This window comes from Passer domesticus, chromosome 4 (assembly GCF_036417665.1).
Source record: "Passer domesticus isolate bPasDom1 chromosome 4, bPasDom1.hap1, whole genome shotgun sequence".
Lineage (NCBI taxonomy): Eukaryota > Metazoa > Chordata > Aves > Passeriformes > Passeridae > Passer > Passer domesticus.
In genome coordinates this window covers 27217681-27243609 of record NC_087477.1, presented here as the reverse complement: position 1 = coordinate 27243609, position 25929 = coordinate 27217681, and the positions used below count along the sequence as shown (strand labels likewise).

Genomic DNA, 25929 nt, shown 5'->3' with positions numbered 1-25929 from the left:
TTCCCTTCACAAAATAATGACTTTTTAGTCAATAGCCAGAAATTTGGGCCTATTGGAAAATACCAGCTCACAAATGCTCTAGGAGCGGCCTAACATTGACATTAAATTGCATTTTATTTCTAAAGAAATTCAGCTCTCCTGTTAGTAAATGGTGATGGTAACATAATCCCCATTCTTCTACATGTTTAAGGTGGCTGAACACACTTCAACCTTCCTTTTTCACCGAAATTCAGGACAAGGTATGTATTGTTATTACCACATTACAAATCTGACTCATGTTTGCTTCATATCCCCAAGTCTGCATCAGAAGCATTTCTAGGGAGCTGGGAACCAATTTGCAGATGTTTTGCACCAGCAGGTCAATTTAAAGTGACCACTTTAACCACTTTCTGTGCTTAAACTTGATAGTAGAGTTTTCCAACTGAAGTACTGAATCAGCTTCATCAAACTGGATGTGGGGATGTTTACATGGAAATATCATCTGGAATTGATACTCCTGAAGCAAAAGATATGGAATGTGTTTTTACCCTGATGTGAATATTCTATGGAGTCTAAGCACAAAAAGCTTTGCTCCAACTCCATCATATTTTAGAAAAAAATCTGGCTAAGTGGTGCAAAAAAGAAATCAAGTGGGTCTTCCAGCCTTTGGTTAATAGAAAGCACAAACCTGACATGATCTGTCGCACTATATTTTAACTGGACAGAAAATAGGAGAGACAAAGTTGTGGCAAAAGGTCATTGTGTCACTTATGCCATACAGGAGGAGATGAACATCCCAAGGAGGTGAGCACAGTGTGAGAAGTTGAAGATGACAGAATTTTGTTAGGCTCTTCTATCTAAAATCCATAGCTCAAACCCAATACTTTTTTGAGTAAGGTTCCATTAAAAAATACGTTAACTTTTTAGTTGAGAACATGGAAAGAAATCAGTAGTTCTGATGATCCTAGCACAGATGGGAAATAATGCTGGATAACTAAGCCTCTGTTTAAGGAGAAAAACATTGAAGTTTTACTGTATAGACAATCATTCACATACTGAGAGGCTTGAACTCTCCCATCCAAATGCATGCAAAGTGGAATATCAGACTTCCTAATGCTCATGAAAAAGCCAGACCTTGGGAAGCCAAGCACTCCCAGGAACTTGGAGGGGGTTAAGTGAACTCTGAAAGCTTCTGAGGCTCTTCCTTTCCTTTTTAGGGAACTGAAAGTATAGGAGACAGAGAGAAAGCCTCAGGTCGAGTTCTTACATTATTCTCCCCAGCTCCCTGGAAGAGCTGCTGACAGTTCCTTGTCCACCAGGAAGTTTGCAGAGGAGGAAAAGGAGGAAGGTCCCAATACCTCCTTTCTTTCCCTTGCTTCTTCATGCACCTTTCAATTCCTTAATGTCCTCTTCCTCACACCCAAAACATCAGAAGAAGACAGTTCTAAGAAGCATAAATCACAGTGAAAGAACATAGCTCCAGAAGGAAGGTTTTGACACCTCAGGTGTATTTTCAGTAACTTACAGAGGCATCCTAAGTAACAGAGGAGTAATTAGCAAAATTTCTGCTGCCTTCAGTGAGAGCAGAATTTTGTCTTCCACCTCTGAAACCCCAGAAATCCACTATCATATTTACTTCAGGGCCCTCAGGAAACCCTGTAATAGCAGTGTTAATCTTGAATTGCAGAGCTTCTCCACCTCAACCCTATTTCATGGAGGCTGATACCTCCTTCAACCTCCCCATTCTCAGAGGCTCTGAACAAGAAATGTTCCCCCGGATTTGGAACTTGATCTCGGCCTCTTACTTCATTGCATAATTTCAAAAAATGCTTTTTTCCTTTTTTCCTTAACCTAAGAAGGCACCAAAGTTAATTGTTAAAATCATGTGATATGCTGTGATTTGGGCCAGAATGGATTTGTCCTCTCTGACACAAGTTTCAGATGAGAACTGTTTGAAGACTGAGGCTTTTATTCTTCTACTGGGTGTAGCTGGGGATTGTTCAGGCTGAATTCAAAATGTGCCACAGACATTCTTTTGTCATCTGGATTGTTGTTGATCTGCACTTAACTTATATAAACGATGTGCAATTCACAGGAAAAGAAGAAACTGGACACTCCTCCTGACCCATTCTGTGTTCTGTAGCCATCTCACTCTGAAAATGCTTTTATTTCAAGTAGCTGGGAGAGAAAAACCTTCCTAACTTTGAAGTGGGTTTTACTGCATTGATAGGGGAGAGAGAGAGAGAGTGAGAGTGAAATCCCATTTCATTTTTAAAGTTAACTGTAAAGTTTTAATTAGGTCCTCTGAACAAGGATTCTGTGATGCTTTATGTTTAAGAGTTAGCAATAGTACACGATCCACAGACTTCCATCTTAAAGTTCAGTTGACAAAGGCCAACACAACTCTTTACTTTGTAACTCTGTAACCATTTATGTTTGAGGTGAAGATGTTAATATGGAAATTTTGTGAGCTGGGAACGACTACGAACTCTATCATTGTAATTTATGACCTTTCATCTGAGGCCAAATGTAAAGGCAATTGCAATTGTTCTATATCTCAAGGCCAGCACATAGCAGATGTGTGAAATTTGGAGTGCTAGACATAAACTTTTATTACCAAATTATAAATAATTTCTATCACTTACAATGTTCACCTTTCAAGTTCATCTTGATTAAAACACAAGGGCAGCATCTCGCTGATTTCCCTGAGTTATACAGCTGAAAAAGCTCTACCATGGTACACTAGGAAAAGATAAAGCAATGCAGAATTTAAAACAATCTACTGAGAGCCAGCTATGCAACATTTCAGGTCAAAATACTTTTTCATCTAGAGGACAAACAAAAGATAATCATTAGCCAAAGACATCTGAATTCTATTTTCACTCTTGGAGATTTTGAATCCTTAAGGAGTCAATTTAAGGCTGATTTACCTTTAGGAACAGCACAAGAGACTGCTTTGAGACCTCTGGCAAACCAAGGAAAATGAGCCAAGATTTGGGTTCATGACTTGGTCTCAGAGTATGGAAGAAGGGAGCTAAGGATACAGAACTCGCCAATCTCAATGCCCACGGTTCAGCTCTGATGTGTTTGAGGTTCACAGGCTGTGAAGCAGGAAAGCACAAGGATTTTGTTGACTGACAGCAGACAATCAAAGTATCCACACACACAAAAACTGTAATTAAGTATAAGCCTCAGCTAGCTAGAAAGCAGCCTATTGAGCAGAAGGCAAAACAGCTCATCAGTTTCTGATGGCTCGGGAAAAAAAAAATACAAGCTCTGAAGGCAAGCTTGTAAGAAATAAAACAAAGAGGAAGGCTCACAAAAAACAAAGTGTCCCTGGTTGGATTTGCAAAATTGCCATGCAAATTTACCAGCCCAGACATGAAAGTTTTATTTGCTCAATCTTTATACTGGAGATTGATAACAATGAAAACAGGAATATTCCCTTATCAAAGCATTATTCACTGAAGCCAGGAAGCCAAACAAAACTTTGCAAGTCTGCTCCCTGGAGTAACTATTTTATGTTCCTTTTCTGCTTCAAATACTAGATATAATCAAGCACAGTTGGATGCTCCTGATTAACATGATGGTTGCCTGGAAACACAGGCACAGTGTGGCCAAACTTCCCTGTCCCTGCCTGTGCTTGAACTCTGGGCCAGGCAGGTGAATAAGGTCAGGTTTGCAGCTCTTGCCTCTTAAAAGCCTTTTAGTCTAAGCATTGGAGAAAAAATTGTTACTGAACACGTGTTCAAAAAGAGAAGACAAACAACTGTAGAAAGAAGCGAGAATACAAATCTGTGTTCTGAAAAGCCACGGTCCATTTTCTTTGTATCATGAGAATTGAGAGGTTTGACAAGATACTAAATCAATACCGGACAGATAAAAAACCCAACAAAACAAAACAGTCCAGAAGCTTTCACAAATGATTAACTCTTGTCACAGTACTAAATTCTAAAAAGAAAAAAAAAAAAAAAAGAAAGGGAAAAAGAAGTATTTTTCCAGACATGAGGGGATAGCTGGGGGAAAGGAGGAAAAACAAGTGTGATGATAAGAAGAAGCGCAGAAGGTGAGTTCAGTTTCTTCTTGTGCCAAATGACTTAAAAAAAAAAAATCTCAGGTGACTTTTTGAGTCTCAGGTGACTTAAAAAACAAATCTCTTACGTTTCTACGTTCACTGATTGCTCAGTGAAATGACCTTCAGCACTTTCCTGTCTGGTCCTGGGCAGGACACCTGTGAGGTGCTCACTGTGTTTCCTATAGGGACAAGACCATTTGGGAATGAACAGGGTCCCATTGGAGCAGAATACAACAATGAGTACAGTATTGGACATCAGGAAGAATTCCTTCACAGAAAGGGTGATTGCAATGGGCTGCTCAGGGAGGTGCCAGCATCCCTGGAGGTGTTTGAGGAGAGCCTGGATGGGGCCCTGGTGGATGGCCTGTCTGGCTGACAGGGTGCTGCTGCCTGATAGCTTGGACTCCATGGTCTCCGATAGTTTCCCAGCTTAACTGATCCTGTGGCGTTTTTCCCCCACAAGACATCCTGTAAGATTTTTCCCACAAGACATCCTGTAACATTTCCCTCCGATGGGGCGTTATTTTGTGCGGAACCCCACGCAAGCCATACACCCCGCTATCCCCGTGAAGGGGCCGGGCTCAGCCCCGCGGCTCGGGCGCGTGCCCTGAGGGCCGCGGGCCCGCCCCGCGTTCGGGCCCTGCGCGGGCTGTCCCGCCCGGCCGCCGTAGCGGGGCGGGGAGCGGCGGGCGCGGGAAGCGCCGGCGGAGGCGGCGGGCGGTGAGTGCGGGCCCGGCCCGGCCCGGGCTGCCGGGGGCCGCGCTCTCCCGCCGCCACCTCCCCCGGGGACCGGGCCGGGCTGCAACGCGCGGGTTCCGCGCGGGGGGAGCGGCTCCAGACGCGGGTGTGCTCCGGGAAGGGGCCGCAGCCGTGGGGCGCCGGCATGGCCGGTGGCGGTGGGTGTTGGTGGGGAAGCGGTGCGGATCCCTGGATTCACGGCCCGAGCTGCCCGCTCCCGTTTGCCCCGGGAAGCAGCGCAATGGAGCGGGCAGCGTGCGGCGTTTCCTGCCTTGGGCTCCAGAACAAAGCGATGTTGGAGCGGGAGCCGAGCGAGCGCTGAGAGGGGCTCGCACCTAACTGGGTGCGCCTGCCGCGGTTACACATCACCGCATCTTTCCTCTGGGATTTAATTACAAACCTTAACCGAGTCTGCTTTGTTATCCGAATTTAAATTTATGATTTTCTTCTGTTTAAATTTATGCTTCTGTTTGTGAGCTGAGGTCACGCAGACTTCCGTGTATGTAGCATGGCTGTGCTGCTCCCTCCGCCCCTAAAGACATGAAACACCTATTTATGGCTTAGCCCTCTAAAAGCATTTTAGCAAAAGGTTTTAGGGATGGTGAGGCCTTTGGCACTGTTGAAATGTAAAAGATGCACGGTGTGGCAAACAAGGATTCTTAGTAATACTTTCAGAAGTAATAAAAATGCCAAAGGGAAAGTTGAATGCAAGTGGCTTTAGGAGCTCTGTCTCCCCACCTCAACCCTTAAAAGTTTTGCTTTCATTTCCTTCAGTATTTTCTCCTACTGAAAGTATTACAAATCAGGGATCTGCCTGTGTGTACAGAGTATTTAAAACAATGTGGAGGCACGTCTCTTATGCTAACGTTCTCTCTTCACCTCTCAGCTTACCAGAGAAGATCAAGATGAGTCTACGGAAGCAAACCCCCAGTGACTTCCTAAAACAGATCATTGGAAGGCCAGTTGTTGTGAAATTAAACTCTGGAGTTGATTATCGAGGTAAGTTCTCCATCTGTCTCTTACAGTGAGTAAAGTAATTCATTGAGGAGGCTGGAATAGATGCATTGATTTGGAAAAGAAAAGCAGTGTGATCCAGAATCATGGAATATGAGGATAGAGATCTCAGAATGGTAGCAGTAAAAATAGAAAATCAGCTCTGGAGAAGGTGATAAAAAAGGGGCAGTAACAACAGTGGATTTAGAGTTTAAATTACTAATGATAAATCATTAATGTCTTTGGTCACAGGTGATTAAACTGGATGATTCTGGGTTTCTAAACTAATACTTGAAAAGACTGTCTGGAATTACAACTCCTGAAATGGCCAGAAACACCCCTTGTTGGAGCTAGACTTTCCTTCACCTTTTCGTTCTCTATTGAGGTGATACAGATCTTGATCCAGGAAAGCTTCAGAGTAAACTCTGCTGTCAGTCATAATAGAATTTTTACACAATGAAAAGCATTCTTGACATTGTTGGTTAAACAGCTGCCTAGATCTGTGTTGGATCAAAGCTCACAGAGATACAAGAAAAAGTTTAGTGTAGCTTTTATCAAGTCTGTCAGTATACCTTAATGTATATAGGATTATAGATTTTTTTTTAACCAGTAAATTAAACTTCTCTGTGCAGTGAAATGTCCTGGTCCTGCTCCCATTAGGATAACAATATCAACCTGACCAATTTTTTAGCAGTATCCAAACTCAGTCAAAACTAATAATGTATTTTCTGCTGTGCTCAATTAAGAAATTTTATTCTGTACTGACTTAAACATTATGGTTCTGCAACAGCCCCCTTCTTCAGAGAGATTTACTTCAAGTGGCTCTAGCTTGGCACTTGTGGGAGGAGACTTGTTTGTGCTGTGACAAGGAATCTTTGTGCTAGGACAGTTTTAAATTGTTGTTGTTCACTGACAGAGCAGGCAGTGGCTTCTTACTCCTTCCTGTTTCTCTGCAGTGTCACTCAGCTCACAAAATTTGCAGTCTCTCATTTCTTTGAGAGCCACATTGTTTGGGCACTTCAGGTGGGGTTGGGGGCTTAAGAAGTTTGTTGCCTCTCTGTACATTCTTCAGTGCAGGAGAATGTAGAGAGAGCTCATTAAAATCAAAGCAAGTCCTCATTTACCTGAGGGTACACACAAGGCAGGGCCAAACCAGATTTGGGTTTTGCTGCACTTCCTATTTTCATTGAGACCATTGCTGCCTCTCCCTTAATAAGATCCATTTGTAAATGCTGTAGATGAACCACTCAACTTACCCCTCAGCAGAGCTGTTTTAACATGCCTGCAGTCTGACACCACATTAATTGAACAAGAGTTCCCTGAGCACTCTTATTTGTCACTGGATTTTTCCCCCCCCTTCCCTTCCTTATTTCCCTGTACTCCTTTGATCTTGTGACAGAAAATCCGTGTAGTGTTTTTGTTTGAAAAATACACACTTAGTTTGTTTTCTGCAGAAATGTGACCAGCATTTGTAAAAGCCAGACATTTACAAAACTGAGTTGTATGTAGCTCAGGTAAATCCACATGGTCCGGTTTTAATTTTGTACAAACATATTTTTGTTTTCTGTTGCTATATGGATACCTCAGGATTACTAGAGTGCAAAAGAATCCTGACTTTGGTTTAGGTCTTTTTGGTGCATTTAGTGGCACTGTGTGAGCAGTTTTTCTTTGTGGAAACAGAGGAGAGAAAAACAGGAAAATAATAATCTTTAAGCCATGACAAATTAGCAGAAGAAGTTGAATTCCTGATTATTAACTAGAAGATCCTGCAGTAACACTTCTGAAAAATGAGAATGTGTCCTTAGTTTTCTCCATCTTCCTAAGAACAGCCAATTTACTATATTTCAAGTTTTACTGCTAGGTAAATAGCTAGGTGTTTTTCAAACAGAGGAAAAAGTTATTTAAGTAGTATTGTCTGTGCAGGATAAAGTCAGGAAGACCCACATGCAAGAGGAAGATAAAACAACTTGTAAAAAGCTGTATTACCTCTGTGCTACTAAAATGTGTATATTCCTGATCAAAAAAAAATCTAATATTGCAAATGACAGATTTTTTTTCTTTAATTGCATTATCAAAACATTGTAATTTTATTTTTGTGGGAAGATTTCAGTGGCCTTTGCTGAAAAATGTATAGAATTTTGTTGACATCAAAACAGAGGCTTGCAGACAGTGTTCTTCTAGCTCTGTAAGCATGAAGACAAATATGTGTATGCTGTCCTGTATTAAAAGGGTTGTTTTTCAGCTACATCCTTCACAAGTTTTGTGACAACTCAGTTTGCATAGCTTTGTCCTTAGGTTATCCAGTTACACTTAATGCCCCAGGTGTTTTTTGGTGTGTGCTTAAAACACAAGTGAGAAGGGTCAGCTTGAACTTTCAAAATGGAAATTGTCCATCTTTTGAATTAATGCCTTAATAACTTCTTTTTTTTACTCCCACAACTCTTACACCAACTGATAACATTGCTACCAGAGTGCCTGGGATTCCTTTCTCCAACTGAATTCTTTGAAGACATCTGTCCATGCTTATGTTTTTAGTTTGTTATAAGGATACAGGGTGGGCTTTTTTCCTGTACTGTTCAAACACAGTGCATTTTTGTTTATTTTAAAATAAGTTCAAGCTGATTCTCTTTTAAACTGCCACTGTTTTCAGGTGTCCTGGCTTGCCTGGATGGATATATGAACATAGCTCTGGAGCAGACTGAGGAGTATGTAAATGGACAGTTAAAGAACAAGTATGGAGATGCCTTTATCCGAGGAAATAATGGTAATTCCTACTCCTTCTCTTACTGCACATTAGAAAATTGTGTTTTGATATTATGAATTTGAGGGGTGGCTGAAGTGTAAGTAAGCTGCCTCTAAGCCTAAAAGTAATATTCTTTCTTTGAAGTCTTTACAATATTTGCTTTTTACAGTTTCACTTTCCAGGGTCCCTGCTTTTCTGCATTCCTGTGGTCCTTTTTTCCTCTGAACCTGAAGTTCATTTAGAGAAGCATGCTCTTTTCTAGCCTTATTGGAGCTTATTTTCTACTGTTTGACAGGCTTACTCTTTTGCACTTACTGCTTGCCTAGATGGCCTCTGCACCATAAGGGTTTGTGTTTTAGGCAAGCTACTGCATAAATTTATGCTACAGTGCAAATATTACAGTGACACTGCTTTCTGGTGAAGCACTTTTCCAGGACTGAATGAATGCTTATCCTTACTCCTGGAGGCTATTTTCATCTTTTGAGTAAAGATTTTACCACCAGTCAAAAAAATCGCTCATGCTTTAATATCGAGCCTTTAAATATCCAAGTGCAGTAGGTGGATTTTAGTGCACTTCAAGGACAATCCCAGGCTCCTGAAATGACTCTCTGGTATCAGGCTGTAATAGCAGGACATGCCAGGGAGAAGAGTATCTAAAAATAGAAAAGGTTCACAAGTCAGAGGTGAAGAGACTTGTAGAGGAGGTAAATGAAGCAGAGTTTGACCAAGTTGCTTGTGAAGGAAATGGAGCTCAGCAAGGAGGGATGGAATAAAAAGACACAAGGACCAAACCCCATGTTAGAGAAAGAGTCGAGGAGAATGTGGCACCAGTGTAAAAGAGCATTTTGGGTGGAGAAATAATCCTTGAAATGAGGCCAGCCCTTGCTTTTTGCAAGGCATTTGGACTGTTATGCTAAGGACTGGAGTGACATTTCAGCTGGAGAATCAATTAAGGAAATGATCTGTTATGAAAGTTAAAACAAGGGGATGAGAGGCAGAAGGCTCAAGAACAGGCTGAACAGAGAACTGAAGACGTGGCAGGTTTAGGAGCACAGTATCATTTTATGTTGTGACTGGATCTGTTCTGGGGATATCATCAGCCAAGCAGGAGGAAGATGTCTCTTCCTTCGTAACTAATTATTAGCTTTGCCTTAAGTGCTTGGGATTTCCAGCTTTTATTGAAAGATCACAGCATTAGTGTCTGACACCTGTAATTCTGCTGCTGAGGAACTCTCTCATGCTCCCCTCAGTAATACTGCAGGGCACTGCCTTTGTTCCTGCTATGTTCAGCCTACATCTGCTGGAGCATAGTTGGGCTATGAATAAAATAAATACTGAACCAAAGTAATACATAATGTTTAGAGCTAATGGCATTTTTTGAAACTTGGACTTAAAGGTTGCCTGGCTTTGTTCATGCTGAATGGGATCTCTTACAGTGTCAATTTATATGCCATGGAAATAAGATGTTTTAAATAAAAAGGCTTCTGCATGTTATTTACCAGGGCCCTCTTCTGTGTGCCACTTTCTCTTTTCCACAGTGTTGTACATAAGCACCCAGAAGAGGAGGATGTGAAGATGCCAGAAGGAGGCTGTTTTTTTGTACTTGTGAGCCTCTTTGAAGTCATGAGCCCTATTTGATTTGTAGTTCAGAATCCACAGGTGAAATACACAAGTGTTTAAGTATTTTTTTAAAATAAATGTAAATGTGAGTGTAAACTGCCTGAATGCTTTTGTTTCAAAGCATTGCTTTGTTCCATTGTACAAAAGAAAAATAAAAAGGAAGCTTGTAATAGTGCTGCAAGACTAATTTGAAGCAACAGCTCATTTAATTATGCTAACAGTTACAAAAGTACTGATTGAAAGGTAAGCAGGCATGGAGTAATTGCAAATCAGAGCTCCGTATTGATGGCAGAACAATAGTTTAACTGATGGTGGGAAGGGAAATGCTAATGGTTTGGTGACAATGACCTGTGCCTTTTGGAAAACACAGGGTCAGCTTTAAATGCCAGGCTAGTAAGAGTCATCGGCTAAAAAGTTCAGCTGTCCAAAAAATCTTGAATTGTGGATTGAATCAAGGGATGTAACAGTGACACTTCAACAGTTAGGGGTGGGGAAGGAATTGAATCAAAAGGAAGAAAAGCCTTAAGGGTGAAAAGAAAGCTCTGTGCCAGCTGAGGAAGTCAGTCAGAGGTGAAGAGCTCTCAGTTGGTATGTCAGTACAGCCTAGTAGCTACTTCACCTCCTGCCTGTGTACCCCCCACCCTTCCTCTGCTTGGGGTGACCTTTTTCTTGTGCTTCTCTACCAAACACAATGGACTTCTTCAGCAAAAAGCAATTTTAACTAATACCTAAATCTACTCCTGAAAATACACTAGGAATTTGAAAGCTTTTATAAACATGCCACATGTGTTCTCTCCAGCCAGTTCCTTCTTTCTCCCATCCATTCCCCCCACAACCTGGTACCATCTCTAGATTCCCTTTGTCCATCCAGAAATGAGAAGCAGTGCATTGGAGTATGGGGTATGCATCAGGGAGGGGGAACCTCAGCCCACAGCAGAGAGGAATTTTTTGTTCCCAGAGGGAACTCTGTGTGTATTTTGCCACAATGCTCCCCAATAATCAAAGCACACTGAATAAAAGCAGCTCAATTTTACATGGATACTTATTCCAATTTATAAAGTGTATCTTCTTTTATATGCAGTCAGCCAAGAAGAAACCCAAACCAACTCTGAAAATTCAGATTCACTTCTTCACCTGAGTGTTCCTGCACTTAACATCACAGAATGTTTTCTTAACTTAACACACAGTTAACTTAACACACAGAATGTTTTCTTGTTCTTCATGATGAAGTTATAAGTTAGGGTAATGTACCTCATGGTGAGGCTATTGAGCCAATTTTTTGCATGAGCTTTCTGAAGCCTGGCTTTATTCTTTGGACAGTTTATAATGCCTCCAAGAACAAACATACTTCTAGTTCTGGATGGATTAACACAAGACAACTGTGTGAATATAGCATTGTCCCATTCTTCCCAAGTACCAGTAGCTCTGATGCAAGCAGAAAATAATAACATTCCAGTTATCAAAGGGAGAGAATGTGAACTGCAAATTTTAATTTTACTGTTTTTTAAGATGAAGAAATAATTCTAAAATATTTTGCAGTCAGTAGTTGACCTTTCCACATTAAGCACTTCAGAAGCCATGATAGAACACAAAATAGAGTTGCTACTCTACAATATGCTTCAATAATTTATCATTTTTTGACAAGAGTTGAAAAAGGTTCAGGATATAAGACAAATCACCAACTTGCTCTCCTGTAAGTGACTTTTTTTAAAAAATGAAGACGTACCTCCAAGTGGGGCATGCAATTTTTCATTTGCCTTGTCATCTATATGTAGCTGGTAGGTAACTGCTTTCAGTCCTGGAGACTGTCTAGATTTTGTTGTTTGGGTTTTTGTTTTTATTTTCATATAGGACTAATTTTTTTCCCTCCCTACCTTCCCCCTCCACACACCTACCCATGTATAGCAACACATTCTGCAGACTTTGATTTAATGTCTAGAGTTTGCATTGCTAACTTTTAAACTGTGTTTCAGTTTCTACAAATCTCGTAATGGAACATTTTTCTGTTGTAATCTGCTACTTCTGGTGGTCCAATCACATACTAAACTATATAAATATAAATACTATGTAGTTTACATGCCAAGGGGTTTTTTAATGTATTCTAGGTTATGAAGTCATTATTAGTATGTGAGGTAGACAGGTAGATTTGCATTGAAGGTCAGCTGTTGTAATTCATATTTAAATTTCAAAAGTAGCAAAAGAAATTAAGCATTTACTTCCTACAATAACTGACTTCCAGTTTATTTTACAAATTCTCCATGTGACAATATTTACCATATCCTGATGCTCTTGCCCCAATACCTGTGTATTAAACAGTTTCACTTGTGGATCAAGCTCATTGAGATCAGAACTGACCATGAAACATTAATACCTTGAATCACCTGCAAGCATTTGTCCACTACTTTACTTAGAAGAATGTACCCAAAATTAAGTAACCCAAACCAAACAAAAATTACTGAATTTCAAAGACTGAAGCTGCACTCATGTTGATAGTCAGTACTTTTATGCAATGAGATCACACTGTGAAACCTTGGCCATTCAACCACTACCCCCACTCTCCCTGACACATTCAGCTCACAGACACTCTGTGAAGAGCAGTAACTGTAAATTTGCTATACACCCACATCCCCCACAGGTTTCTTGCACTGGGAAAGCCAAACTGAGCCACATCTCCTTAAACAAAAACCTGGCTGGGAGCAGCAACACAACATACCTCATGGAAACTGGAGAAAGCCTGGAGGAAGGAGGAGGAGTCTCTACTAAAGCCTGCAGTGCCCTGGAGTTGCCCTATATAAAGGGAGCAGAGCATGCTAGGAAGGTTTGGTTTTAAAGATGTATACCCTGGTGACCACTCACTTTTACAATTTGTTTCCACCTGGTTCCTAGTTCAAAGGGAATCTAATGCAAACTATGCTCAACATTATTCGAGTTCTTTCTATCTTTTTTGTGATGTTAAAATGACAAAACAGCTACTGAGAGCCCTTCTGGGTATGACTTGGCCATCAGTTCCTCAGGCTTTTTCACAGCTCTGAAAACCAGCTGTGCCCCACAGCTGTGTTTTTCCTGGGAGATAAGAAAGCATGAAAGTTTGCAAAGTGACAGCCTTGCAATGTGTGACTGAGGGTGCCACAGCAATGCCTGATCTTTCATATCCCAGCTCACAGCCATGGCCAGCTCCAGCCCTGGAGTGTTTTGAAAACAAGCAAGCTTTGGAGTCAGCAGTTTCAAACTCTCAGATTCCTGTGCCAAACTGTTCTCCAAGGCCTGAATCAGATGGGAGGGGGCATTTCCTGGGCTGCTGTATTGACCTGAGCGAGGGACCCTCAGCCACAGAAGCCCTCTGCCAGGTCACCCTAATGGAGTCACAGGCAGCTCCCACTCAGAGCCATGATCACACCACCTGCCTGGCCCTGCCTTTGTCTAACAGAGGAGCAACAAGAGATCATCCTTTAGAATAAAAGTTGGTTTTGTGTATAGAAATTATAAAATTTCCAGCTCAAGTGGCAAAAAGGGAGAGCAGCTCTCCATGGATGGTTTGCATCTGCTCTGTTCAGTGCACTGGGAAAATCCATGTGGGCTCTGACTGGTGCTGTGTGCATGGGAGGAGCCCAGCATCTGAGGGCACGTTCATTTTACCTGCTGTCTGTGTTCCTCATCTTACTCAGTATTATTAAAACAATCATGAAGCTATTTGTTGCTAGACCTTACCTCTCTTTCTCTCTCCTCCCCTCAACCCTTCCTCTAGAGCAGAATAGCTGCCCAGGTTGCAGTAGTTACCAAATAAAACACAAGGTTATTTTGGTTTGAATTTGTAAGGGAAAGAGACTCACAGTGTATGTAGCATACATGTGTATATGCCAGTTTGTTCCCAGCAATGGCATTTTAGTCACTGTCACACTTCAGTAAGGGACAAAAGAACAGCTGGATAAAAGGGGAATGACCAGCCAGTACTTTTGCCAACCCTAGTTTTGCCTAACTAGTATCAGAAAAACATTCTGGTCTCCCCAAACACAAAGGCACAGACGTGCATAGGTCAGCCCCTGAGATGCTAGTTTGGAGATAGTTCTCCATTCTCCCTATGGGACTACCATGGGTCTTTAACCACTCATCTCACAGCTGGACACTTCTCTTTGTTTTAAAGATGTCTTGAAATATTCTTAAATAAGGTGGTGCTGCCAGCTTTGCTGGTTTGATGATCAGTTCCTTGTGATCTGAACTCAACTGTTGCCACCTTCAAGCTCTCTACTTGATCAGCCTGCCCACACTTCCCTAACCCCCCTTAAGCTGTGTTCACAGGACTCAGGTGGCTGCCAGCTGACCAGGATGAACTTCTAACTCATTAAAACCCTTATTATCTTGCAGCAGCAAAGTATTTCCCAACCTGTCAATGAAGCGACCAGCTTGCTCTGGAGTGTCAGCTCTGAGTTTATGTCCACGCCCATATTGCACAATGATCTCCACTGCACCTGCTCCACATCTGCTGGCCCTGTTGTGTCCTGGTGATGTTGGAGATGTAGAAGCAGCCTGCAAGAAGGACAGAGTTTGTGCACCACAGAAACTGCAATGTTACGGGGTTTATAATCCTTCCCTGCACTTATCAGTGACATTTCAACTTAAATGGTTTATACTCTATCTTAATTATCAAGTCATTACAGAGCATGCACAGTTGTCCTAGTGTTATTTCGAATTCCCAGTTGTGGTCTGTGGGGTTTTTTTCTTCTAGAAATCCACTACACAAACGCTGCTGGGAAAACAATAGGCAGGGTGGAAGTTGTCTTATGTCCCCTTCTCCTGACAGCTTCCTGCTAACAAAGACGTTTGTGACAAGGAAAAACAAACCTTCTCCAGTTCCAGCAGCGCCACGTGGTGTGTCTGGGCCCCATGGTCAGAGCTGAGCCCGGCTGAGCTCAAGTGACTCCAGCAGGTCACAGCCCCGGCCAGAGAAGGCTGAGGCAATGCTGTCCTGGTGGGTGATGCAACCCAAGGCTCGGAGAGGGCTGTATTCCTTACTGGAAACATCTGCCTGTCACTTGGCATTTGAATGAGCAGTTGGAAGCTGCTGGTGTCACGGTAATGACTGTGACAGGCTTTTTCCATCTCTGAGGAGGAGATGGTTGTGACACTTGCTTTGAGTGAAGCTTTGAAGTCACTGAGTTCTTGTATTTGAGAACAGGCAGTGAGGATAAATGCTGTGTAAGGCTGTATTTCAGATCAGCCCAGCAATTAACAGTGTCCAGGCAGTGCCATCTGACTGGTGCTGCTGAACCTGTGAACAGCAGCATGCCCTGCCCTGCCAGAGGCTGCTGCAGCCTTGGACATGAGCGTGGACAGTTCAGTCCTGCCCTACATCCTCTGCTCTTACACATGGGTTGGATCTGTTTGAGCCTCTTCTCCCCACAGCTCTGTATGGTGCTCCAGGGAACACCAAACACTGCTCTTTCAGGGTCTGCACTTGGCCGCTTCTCCCTCTTTTCCATGTGGGAGTCAGTGGAGAAAAGGCCCTCACTGATTTTAGGAATAAGTTAGGAAGAAAAAAACAGAAGAGACTGCTGGTTTCAGGAAAGGATTAGTCATCCATACAGCATAAAGGTACTCTCTTTTGTGTATGAAAGATGGGCAATTACAAGCTGGAACAGAATCAAGAATGCAAACTTGTCCTCCCTCCCCCTGACCTATGCTTTGTTTCCCCTGAGTAAAGGAAAGAAAACTACAAGACTTACATTTTATCTTGAAATTCAGTGATTTTAAGTCGTCTTTCAAATTGCAAAGGAGAGCAAGCTGATGAGAGCCCAGTACCACCAGTTTCCATACTTTCCAACCAATTTAACCACTGAGAGCTGGGCTGTCAGCAGCAGAATCTCAGTGCCAGCCTGGCATTTTGTGTCTTTTCCAAAAGACAGGCTGTAGAGCAGGCTGATGGGAACTGTGCTAGTAAGTGAAGAATCTGCAAACTTGCCCCCAGTTTTTGGGGGTTTCCTTAGGCAGAGGTCACCAGGATGCACCCCCTGGACACTCACACAATGGTCAGTTCCCAAGCAAGATTACAGATAAGGCACAACTGGCAGGGAGCAGGGTGAGCCTGGTGGTAGTGGCCAGGGTCATCAGAGAGCCCTGATCACCAGAGCAGTCTGAAGTGATGAGAAACAGGATCAGCTCTGCCACCGACTGCCAGCAGAGCTGCAGCAAAGCTCAAGCAAGGAGCAGGGCTGACAGCCTGGGCATGAATACAGCTCATTGCTGGGGCACTTATCACATGTTTGGTCCCCTGTGCCAGCTTCGGGGGATCTGTGGGGTGTTGATGACTCCTGGCAAGGCTGGCACATGGGATGAGCCTTCCCAGCTTTTGTAGCAAAATTCTGCTTTTACTGCCAAAATTAATCCCATGTAAGCATGAGAGGCAGGGCACACTGCGGGGGGCACACGGAGGGAGCTGGGGAGCTGATGTGGCTTTGCTGTGCTTCAGCATGGAAGAGGGGATGTGTGTGTGGGGAGGGTAACAGGGGAGAAAACGTCCCATCATCCTGCACCTCTGCAAAGGAGTTTCAGGGCGTCCTACACAAACCCCATGATTTGCTGTGGGTCTCCCCCTCCCTTCCTGCTAGTTGTCTTTGTTTTCATTGAAGAAACTTGGACATTTGACACACACACACATACATAGAAAGAAAGAAAGAAAGAAAAGAAAAGGAAAAAAGGGGTAGGATGATATGGTTAAAGCAGGATTTGGGCACTGGCAGAGAGCAGAGAGCTGCCGTGGGTGGTGGGTATTAGCAGTAACAGCTGCTGCGCTTCCCATTAGAGGAGCAGACGAGGAAGGTCCCTGAAAGGATGGGTCTTGGGCAGGCTGGCAGGGCAGTGGTGGCAGCGAGCCCGGCAGAGAACGTGTCCCAAGGTAAGCGCCGGCGGCATCGGCAGCCTGAGCCCGGGCAGCCCCGGGAGCAGCGCTGCTCCCCCGCGGGGATGGGCACAGGAGGGCGGGATGGGAAGCGGCACAGCCGGGGCAGCACCCAAGGGAAAGAGCTGCTGCTCGGGGCTACTTCCATGAGCTCCTGCGAGAAATCTTATCCAGCAAGGGCTGTTTAGCTGTGCCCAGAAGGGAGGCTGGCTCCATGAAGAGGAGACATCCTGCTGCTGGTCCAGCAGGGCAGGGAGAGTTAGCAAAGGCTCCTGTGATTCTCACGAGCATCTTCTGGCACACAATTGGTTGGAGTGGCAGGATGCTTGGCTGTGGAAGGTTAAATTGCATCCATCTGCTTGCTGCTTTAGGCTGGGCGTGAATTGTTCCGCTTGCAGTGGTGCTTCATTACTCAGCTGGCAAGTTTCAGAGGTGCTTGAGAGGGAGGTGTAAGCTAGACCTCAGCCTCTGTTGCCTCTGATTTATTTACGTTTACTCACTGACTAAGTATAATGACATCCAAGGCAGGCATGTTGAAAAGAAGATGGTAGAAAGTGCTGCATTAAAATCAGAAGCACCTGCTTTGCGATATCCATTACAATAAATGCCACACATTTATCCTTCTTCACTTTGAAAAGTGCATTTTGAAAAAGCAGAATGGCACAATACTCTGTTCAATCTGGAAATGTGTTTTGTGCTGTCACCACAGGGATGCGGCTCTATGACGGCAGGCAGGGACAGGCTCTGCCCTGGGCACCAGCCCCATATGTGACGGGGCCTGCAGCAGCTCTGCAGGTCCAAAGGGCAGAGGTTTCCCCTATTGGTCAGGCAGTACATTTGGGCTGGGAGTGGTGGGGGATGCTGAGTGTGGCTGTACAGAGCCTGCTCCTCCTCCTAAAACCCACAAGACTTTTTAGAGCAAATCTTTTCTGGCTGCAGCTTCCATGGGCAGCTTCACAAGAAATACATCCTCTTGTGTGGGGCTCTTCCCTCTCCCAGCCTGAACAGTTCACTTCAGAATGTAAATGCTGTGGATTCCCAAAATGGCTCCAGGTGCCACAGAGATCACTTATTCCCTTTTGTTTAAAGACAGGGGGGAGGGTGGCTCTGGAGATCAGATAAATCAATGGCACCATTTGGGAAGCCACTGCTTTGAAGTGAACTCCACGTTGTGTCCTGCTGTAGGATGGAGGATGGTGGGAGAGCCCACACTGCCATTGTTGGCTGGGCCTGCATGACCCTGTGCTTGGTGTCCTACGCGGCCGCCTTCTCGCAGGGCGCGAGCCTTTCCGCCTGCAGCGACATGATGCCCAGGCACCTGAGGGTGCAGCTGCACAGCTCCAACAGCAACTACGTCACTCTCCACACCAACATGTCCTTCTTCTTCCCAGGAGACAAAGTGCCAGGTAAGGAACAGCTTCTCATTCCTGCATCTGAACAATACAGTGTAACTTATCTCAAGCAATGCAATTAATCTCTACGAGGCCTGGGAAGAGGGAAAACTGCTCCGAGTGAGCTACAACACCTCTCTTGTCATGAGGACATCTTTACAGAACAATCCTGTTTGCAGCACGGGTGCTTTGGGTGGGATTCATTTATCTCAGCTGTGTCTCAGTCATATCAGACAGATCTCATTACATGCAATGGCCCAGGAGAAGAAACCTCCAGTGGGTAAAGTCACCTTCCCAGCCCCTCTGCACCACTTGAAGGGGTCTGGGTGACTCACCTGACTCTTGGGCATGGTTGGCAGCGTTTCACATCCCTGCATTGCTGCTCCTCAAGCAGATGCAGACAGAGCTGAGAGGCACCATTCCCCAGCTTGGCCACTTGCCCATTCATCCCTGGGCAAAACAAAACCCCTTTGAGAGCAAAACACAAGCTTTCGCTCACATACAGAGCAGTGTCCAAACCTCCTTCTGTAAAAATGGCTGCATGTTGCCTGATCCAATGTGGTTAACAGCTTATCATCAAGGAGGGATGGGGGGAAGTCTCAGGCAAATTCTGTGTGCAATTACACATTGCAAAACCCAAGGTAAACGTCTGGCCTTCTGTATGCACCATGTCCAAGACACACAGTGAGGACAAAGACAGTAAAGTGTTTTCAGTAATGTTACCCAAGATTTTTTTCTGGGAACTCCATTGCAGGCAATTCACTCCATAACAGCAAGACAAATCCCTTTGTGTCCCATGTTTTGTCTTCCAAAAGTGACAGTAAGAAGCACCCGGGATTACATGGGCTTTATGCTGCAAGCTCGCAAAGTGTCCAACAATGAAATCGCTGGCACGTTCATCTTCCTGCCCCCCGGTTCCAAGCTGCTGACTTGTTCTGAAGATGGTGACACTGTCACACACTCGGACAAGTCACTGAAGAGAAACCTGTCCTTCGTATGGAAAGCACCAGACCAACCCATTGGAGACATCAAGTTTTTGTAAGGACATGCTGGTTCCTAATCAGAATTTGTGTCTTCTCAGTTACAGGCAGTCCAGCACAGTGGTTTATGTATCTTGAACCCAATATAGCTAAATACTTAGAAATGCTGCAACAGTATCCCAGCTGGTACATAAATCACCATTAATATCTGCTGCATAGTGCTGCTTTTTATTTACATGGTCACTGTTTTCTCAGAATAGACTCACTGGAAGATGACAGCTTAAGCATTTTAGGAAACAGAAATATTAAGGCATAAAGAGAGAAAGAACTGTGACCATGTTGCCTGTCTTTGTAAGTAATACAGCCCATAGGACTTCCCTATCTAAAGGATAATCTTGTATATCACTTTAAAAAAAAAAAAAAAAAGAAAGGAACAAAAAATAACAAAAAAAAAAGAAAAAAGAGGTAGTTTTTAAAAATAGTTAATTGCAAACAGAATTACTCACAATAGAAAGAGAGGGAGCACTGTGTCAAAACTTGACATCTCTGTTTTGCACCAAAGTCCTGAACTGTTCAAGCAGCTTGGTTCTGATTTGGAATGAAATTAAACATCTTCTAACTGACTGTCTTAGAGGAAGCACAGTGGCTTTTCATTTCAAAAGATATTAAATTGTTATATTTCAACTTTACAAAGTCACTTAGAAACTGCTTGGCCAGATCCTTGGCTGCTTCCCAAAACCTAAGTGTCCTGTTGAGTGTTGTGGCTTGAGCATCTCATCATGATTCAAGAAAAATTCATTGAAACAGAAATATTGCTGCTTGGAATTTCCAATTTTTGGCCACTGCTTTATATAAGAAAATACTATTACAGTTTAAAGAAATACTATTAAACTCACAAAAAAAACCCCCCAAATAAACCCAAACAAATCCCAACAAGACCTAGTCCTAGCCACCCACTATGATATTTCCTTCACATCTGGCCTTTTACTCTCTGAGCCGATATCTGATAGACTCTTCCTTTTTATGCTGTTACAGCATCAGGAAAAAAATGCCCTTTTAGGCTTAAAAATGCCTCCTAAGTGTCATTTGGCACAGGAAAATCCAGGTTGGTTTCCCCTTAGATAATTCTCAGAAGCAGCTGAGCAATCTGAGCTGAAATTTTACCAAAATCTCCAGCTTAAATAAGGCTCTCGGGGTGCAGTTAAAGGTTGGCCAACACAGTTTTGGCACCTGACAAAAAGCAGAGGATTAGGCAGGCTCAAATATCAGAGGGCTGAGAAGAGAGACTTTTTCTACCACTTACCTATTCTGCTGTTTGTACAAGTTACATTGGCTTGTTTTAATTAATAAATACCACTGTTGTTTCCCTGCCTACAGAAGATTGTAAGCAGAGCTAGTCCAAGTTTTACAAATGTACTTCTATCAACATGATGAATGTAATACAACTTTTTAATTTTTTTTTGTTTAAGTTTACACACAGTTTTTGGCTGAACTTAATTATTTATTGAGTGGTGATTCTTCACCCCAAATCTTTCTTATGGGACCTGGTACCTTTTATTTGTAATAGAACACTTACGACAGGCTAATCCTTTAAAATACTTTTGCATTGGTTCTCTTTTCAGATTAAAGCAGTCTTTGTGATTAGCTAAACAGTTAGATGTTTTATTAATGCTATAGAGTAATAGTAAATTCTTGCCTGATTATGTTTTAACAGCATCTCCATAGTCCAGTCATACTTTGTTTACTGGGCAAAGATTGAATCTGCTGTTGTGGCTCAGGGAGGGCAAAACAAGACCCTTGCTGACAAGAAGCCCAACATCGTAGCCCCCACGCCCCTGCAGGGACCAGCTGACCCTCACCCCACAGGTATGGTGAGCAAACCTTGCTGTTTCTTACCAATACCCCCTGCAGAACAGTATTACAGCTTAGTGTGGGCAAGTGTCCAACAAAAGTGGCCCAAACAAGCTGGGGAACCCATTTAACTCCTGTGTCTTTCATGGAGATCAGTGATGGCCATGGTGAGCTCCTTGAAGTGAAGGTGTGGGTCAGTATTTGAGGTGTGGGTCAGTATTTGAGGAGCCAGTTCCAAGGAGGGAACCAGAAAGTTAAATGGGGTTGCCAGATCTTATGATTTCAATGCAAATCTTAAAATACTTTACCTAAAATCTCAGCTCTTGAAGAGAAGGAAGTGCAATTAGCAACATTGCCTAAATAGAGGAACATATTTGTCTCTAAATGTGATTATTGCCCTCCAGGTATATATTTAGTTGTATTTATGGAGCCTCTGGTCAGTAAGATTCTCTAAGAATTTACTTATACCTAAATCAGATGTATTTCTCAGCATTTTTGGCATGGCACCAAGGCTAAGTTTTAATTATTTTACTTGACCATTACATAGGTAGTGAGCTTTGCTGCTTTAATTTCCATGTGGGTTCCCTCTTAAAAATAAGTGACATGAAAATAAAAGAATCACTGTTACAAACCTTCCTGGCAAACCTTGGCACCGAGTGGGATTTGAAATAAACAAACCAAAGACAATAGACCTCTGCTCCTCTCTCCCTGATTTTTGTTTTGTCTCCCTGCTGGCCAAGGTCCCATCTCTCCTGCAGCTGCCACTGGCTCCCTGCTGCCTGCCAGCCCCAGTGGCATCGTGGCAACACCGGCACCAGAGCCAGGTTTTGGTGTGGGGTCGGAGACTCGTCCCATTGCTGAGCCAAAGCAGCCGGCCCGGACTTTGCGGGCTGTGTCCGGCAGGAGTATCCGGTCCAGAGGCCGGGGGCTGGAGCTGTCCCTTCCCACCCAAGATGCTGGAATGGTGGATGCCTTGCAAGGTTCCCTCTCCCAGAACAATGCCTCCAGATACAGCACCTTCAATGGGTAAATCTAAGTGGTGGGAAAAGCTGTTTCTCCAGTCCTTGTGGGGAAGGAAAATAGTAGTAGTTTCCCTGCAGATGAACAAGGAAAATGTAGGAAGGTGCCTGTGTGTAGGAAGGTGTCTGGGGGAGGTGATAGGGTGTTTGTTTGCTGAGATTTTGAGAACTAATCTTTTGGATATTGCACATGACAGACAGTAACAGGGAGAAAATCCAAATCTCCTAAGAACTCAACACTGTGTTGATCAGCACAGTGGGGGACTGGCCAGGTGGTGGAAAGATGTGATAAAAACTATTGACTGCTATAACATTCTTCTGAAAGTGCATACAAGTATTCAGTGAAACAGTGAACTCAGCAGGCCTATTTCTCCATCTGCAGGGAAAAGGAAATAAAAAGGATGCAAAGCAATTATTAAGTTTGGGCTTGAGGATGTCTGCTCAGAAATTTTAGAAGGTTTGGGCTGCATAAGCTTTCATACAGTATTTCATATTGTGGGTGAAAATGATGGGAATAGGAATTAATGATCATGCATAATTCAAAATACAAGTTGTATGATCCACATTGACTGCATGCATCCCAAAACTGCTCTAAGGAGCAGCACTTCTTGCTGGTGTGAGCCACAGGTGTCACTTGCTAACCCTGCCTTTCCTCTGTCCATATTTCAGAGCAGGAAGCATTGCCAGCACTGCCACCCTCCACTTGTGTTTGACGTGTACAGGCAACAGGAAGGTAAGCACCAGGGGTGGGGAGGACACCCTAGCAGCCCATGTAGGTGTCATAAGTGGCTAAAACTACACTGAGACTGTTGAAAATCTTAATTTTTTTTTTCCTTAACTGGAAATTGGCTTTTATGTCTCTTTCTAGTTTGGTTTTTTTTTTTTTTTTCTTTTGAGCCCACTGCCTGGGTTTTTAAGAGGTCCACTGTAAAAACAATTGCTTTCCCTTATGTAGATGTGACTACAGGCTGCTGGAAATGTGTGTGCTTAGAGATACAGGACACAGAATTAACAGGGTAAGTCCACTATGCAGGTGATGGAGAGAAGATAAACAAAAGGAGAAGAAAGAACTAGATCTGGTTTCCAAAATGCCAAAGGAGAAAGAGAAATTATCTCACAGAAAATAAAAGAGAAAGTGGATGTACAGCACAGAATAAGCCAAAAATATTTAGGAAGGAGCAGAGGACATAGAACAAGTAAAGGAGAGATGTGTACCATGAGCACCTGGAATAGCCATGGAGAGAGGTGGAGAACAGGCAGTAGAGGAAAACCAAAGGGAAGGACAAGTTATTGCACAAGGCAAGATCAGAAGAGCATAATGAAACAAAAATACTGAGAAATTAGGCAAGAATGGGGAGTAGTATGAAAAGAAAGGATTTGAGATAGGGCAAGGACTTAAGAGGCAGTTCCATTTTCTATCCCAAAGTCCCAAGTCCTGCAGCATATCCCAGCATTTGCATTTTGAGGGTAAGTGATCCACAGACATGCAATCCTCACTTTGCCAGCCTGCTACTTTATAGTTTGCAGTTCAGCCACTGAAAGTCTTCTATTTACCACTGCATTTTAATAGCACCTTCAGAAACCATCCCTTCCACAAAGGATGCTCTGACCCTCCACTACTTTGCTTTGCAGCTTTCCAGGGCTCCTACCTCAGCTTTGTGCTCCTGTCACACTGTCTTCCCAGGAAGCTTTAGAAATCCCTAATGATGGTAGAGGGTGAGAGTTTCTTTGGTGTAATTAATGGATGTGTGAAAAAGCCTGCTGGGCTGGACAGGCTGGAGAGGTGCCAGCTACTGTGGGCCAGATCCAAATCTCAGTGGAGCCAAATTAAAAACTCCAGTACATTTTGCAGGTTTTGATGGGGGCTCAGGTGCATAGTGGGAATGGAAAAATTCATTGGGGGCCTCCTAAATTGCATGCTTGTTCCTGAGTTAGTCTCGGATGATACCTGCAGCAAAGCCTGAGCTGCAGAACTGGCGTGGAGCAGCTGGCATTTTGTGACAGTTAAAATAAGGTGCATGGAACCAGGCAGTGCCCAGAAACAGGGCCAGGCAGGAACTGACATTCCCACTGAAATGGGTGGTTAAGCAACCCAGAGGGGCATAAGACTGGCTGTGAACTGAGAGAGCAAGACAGGCTTTGGGGAGAGTTTATAGGTTGTATGTGAATGCCCCAAACTGCTGATGGCAAAGGCCATCCCAAGTCTCCCGTGTGCCTCCTCAGAAGGACAATACTGAATCCCAGTGGGTCCATGTGAGCCTACACATGCAACTTGGCTGGGAAAATCACACCTGCCCTTTCAGTGTGACCCTGGTGCCACTCAAGGAGGGCATTGTTTATTAAGTGATATTATTTTGTGATAATGATGCCTGTGAAAAACACCACCACCACAACAGGAACTGCAGACATTTCGTTAGACAAAGCAGTGACCTTCCTCTGCACCTTCACCCTTCATCTTTGCCCCTCCAGCCCACACTGCCTTTGCTCCTGGGACCAACTCGGGTGCCTTGTTCCTCCCATGGCAATTCTGGTATGGAGGGCTGCATCTCCTTCATTTTCTAAAAGCTACTGAGTAAACAGGGAATAGAGAAGGGTTAATCTAAAGCCAGAGGGACACAAGGGCATCAGAAACAGAGTTGAAGTGTTCCATGAGGTAGGTAGTGAGAACTTAATCAGCCCCCTTTTCCCTCACTGCACATTTTGGCATGTTTTTGCTTTCAAAGGGCAGTTCTGAGAGTGGGACCATCCTGAAAGCCTCCCCACGTGTGACAGCGACTCCCTCTGCCCTGCACGCGCGCACTCACCCGGGCGGCATTGCTGCAACCACAGCCTGGCTTGGTGATGCCAGCACTGCTGGCAATTTGTCCTCGGCATCAAGGCAAATGGCAGAAAGAGAGTTGGCACCGCAGCCAGAGGAGGCAGGCACCAGGGCTGAGGAGGACAAGGATGAGCAGGAGGCAGCTGGGAATACCCTGCCATGGGTGACCAGACCAGCTCCTGAATCTGCTGTTCCCGGGACAGGGGAAGGCCCTGGCAGAGGAACCCGACTCCTTGCAGCCCAACTTGGCATCCTCCTGGTCTGCACGGCCGTGCTGGGCCTGCTGCTGGCAGCTGCCATGCGCTGTGTCTGTGCCCAGCACTGCCACAAGCGGGCCGAGGTGTCCTTCAGCGAGCCCGACCCCGACATCATCGCCATCACGGAGAGCGGGAAGGTGATGCATTTCCGAAAGATCCGGGACAACAGCTTCGTGCTGGTGCCAGCTGAGTGCAACTGGGTCAGCCCCTCGAGCAGCACAAAGAAGACTGTGGTGGTTTAGTCCCTCTTTGTGCTGCCATATAGGCAAACTAACCCAAAGCAGCCAGTTCAGACAGAAGTGTTAGGCAAAAGTATCTAAACTACAGCTGCTGAGAAAATTGAAGCTGATAGATTGCTCAGTGTGTTACACTTACTGCAATTAATATTGTATATCTGCTCATTAGCTGTCACTGTGGCAATGACATACACTTCTTCTGTTGCCTTAAGGGTGTAGCCAAAAATAGAAATTCTTCCTCTGCACTGTGGTATTGACTCCTGTTTAATCTCAGAAAAAAAGTTTCTAGTGTTCTATTTCTTTCTAAGAACTACAAACCCAACCATTCTCATTTAAG

The 25929-nt window shown here is 43.9% G+C and overlaps 2 protein-coding genes across 4 annotated transcripts; both read left to right on the top strand.

Annotated features, from left to right (window-relative positions):
* The first annotated feature begins 4634 nt into the window (after positions 1–4634).
* LSM6 (LSM6 homolog, U6 small nuclear RNA and mRNA degradation associated) lies at positions 4635–10335 on the top strand. Of its 3 annotated transcripts, none has more exons than XM_064416744.1 (4): positions 4635–4774; positions 5679–5791; positions 8436–8549; positions 10067–10335. In XM_064416744.1, exons 2-4 carry the CDS (start codon positions 5698–5700, stop codon positions 10099–10101), a joined length of 243 nt encoding a protein of 80 aa, XP_064272814.1. In that variant the 5' UTR covers positions 4635–4774; positions 5679–5697; the 3' UTR covers positions 10102–10335. The 3 variants fall into 3 exon arrangements, with proteins under 3 accessions (XP_064272814.1, XP_064272812.1, XP_064272813.1); XM_064416742.1 differs by having other exon boundaries at positions 4771–4898; XM_064416743.1 differs by lacking the exon at positions 4635–4774 and adding an exon at positions 4975–5135.
* A 6477-nt stretch (positions 10336–16812) lies between these two features.
* Positions 16813–25709, top strand: REELD1 (reeler domain containing 1). The gene is made up of 7 exons (XM_064416720.1): positions 16813–17037; positions 18226–18446; positions 19247–19469; positions 21126–21277; positions 22003–22288; positions 22951–23014; positions 25005–25709. Exons 2-7 carry the CDS (start codon positions 18227–18229, stop codon positions 25596–25598), a joined length of 1539 nt encoding a protein of 512 aa, XP_064272790.1. The 5' UTR covers positions 16813–17037; position 18226; the 3' UTR covers positions 25599–25709.
* The last annotated feature ends 220 nt before the right edge of the window (positions 25710–25929 follow it).

Bases quoted from the DNA above. Each gene is read 5' to 3' on its own strand.
- LSM6 (XM_064416744.1), top strand. From the start codon at position 5,698: ATGAGTCTACGGAAGCAAACCCCCAGTGACTTCCTAAAACAGATCATT. The intron at 5,792-8,435 runs GTAAGTTCTCCA...CACTGTTTTCAG, and splicing joins CTCTGGAGTTGATTATCGAG to GTGTCCTGGCTTGCCTGGAT. The intron at 8,550-10,066 runs GTAATTCCTACT...TCTTTTCCACAG, and splicing joins CTTTATCCGAGGAAATAATG to TGTTGTACATAAGCACCCAG.
- REELD1 (XM_064416720.1), top strand. From the start codon at position 18,227: ATGGAGGATGGTGGGAGAGCCCACACTGCCATTGTTGGCTGGGCCTGC. The intron at 18,447-19,246 runs GTAAGGAACAGC...GTCTTCCAAAAG, and splicing joins CCCAGGAGACAAAGTGCCAG to TGACAGTAAGAAGCACCCGG. The intron at 22,289-22,950 runs GTAAATCTAAGT...TCCATATTTCAG, and splicing joins AGATACAGCACCTTCAATGG to AGCAGGAAGCATTGCCAGCA.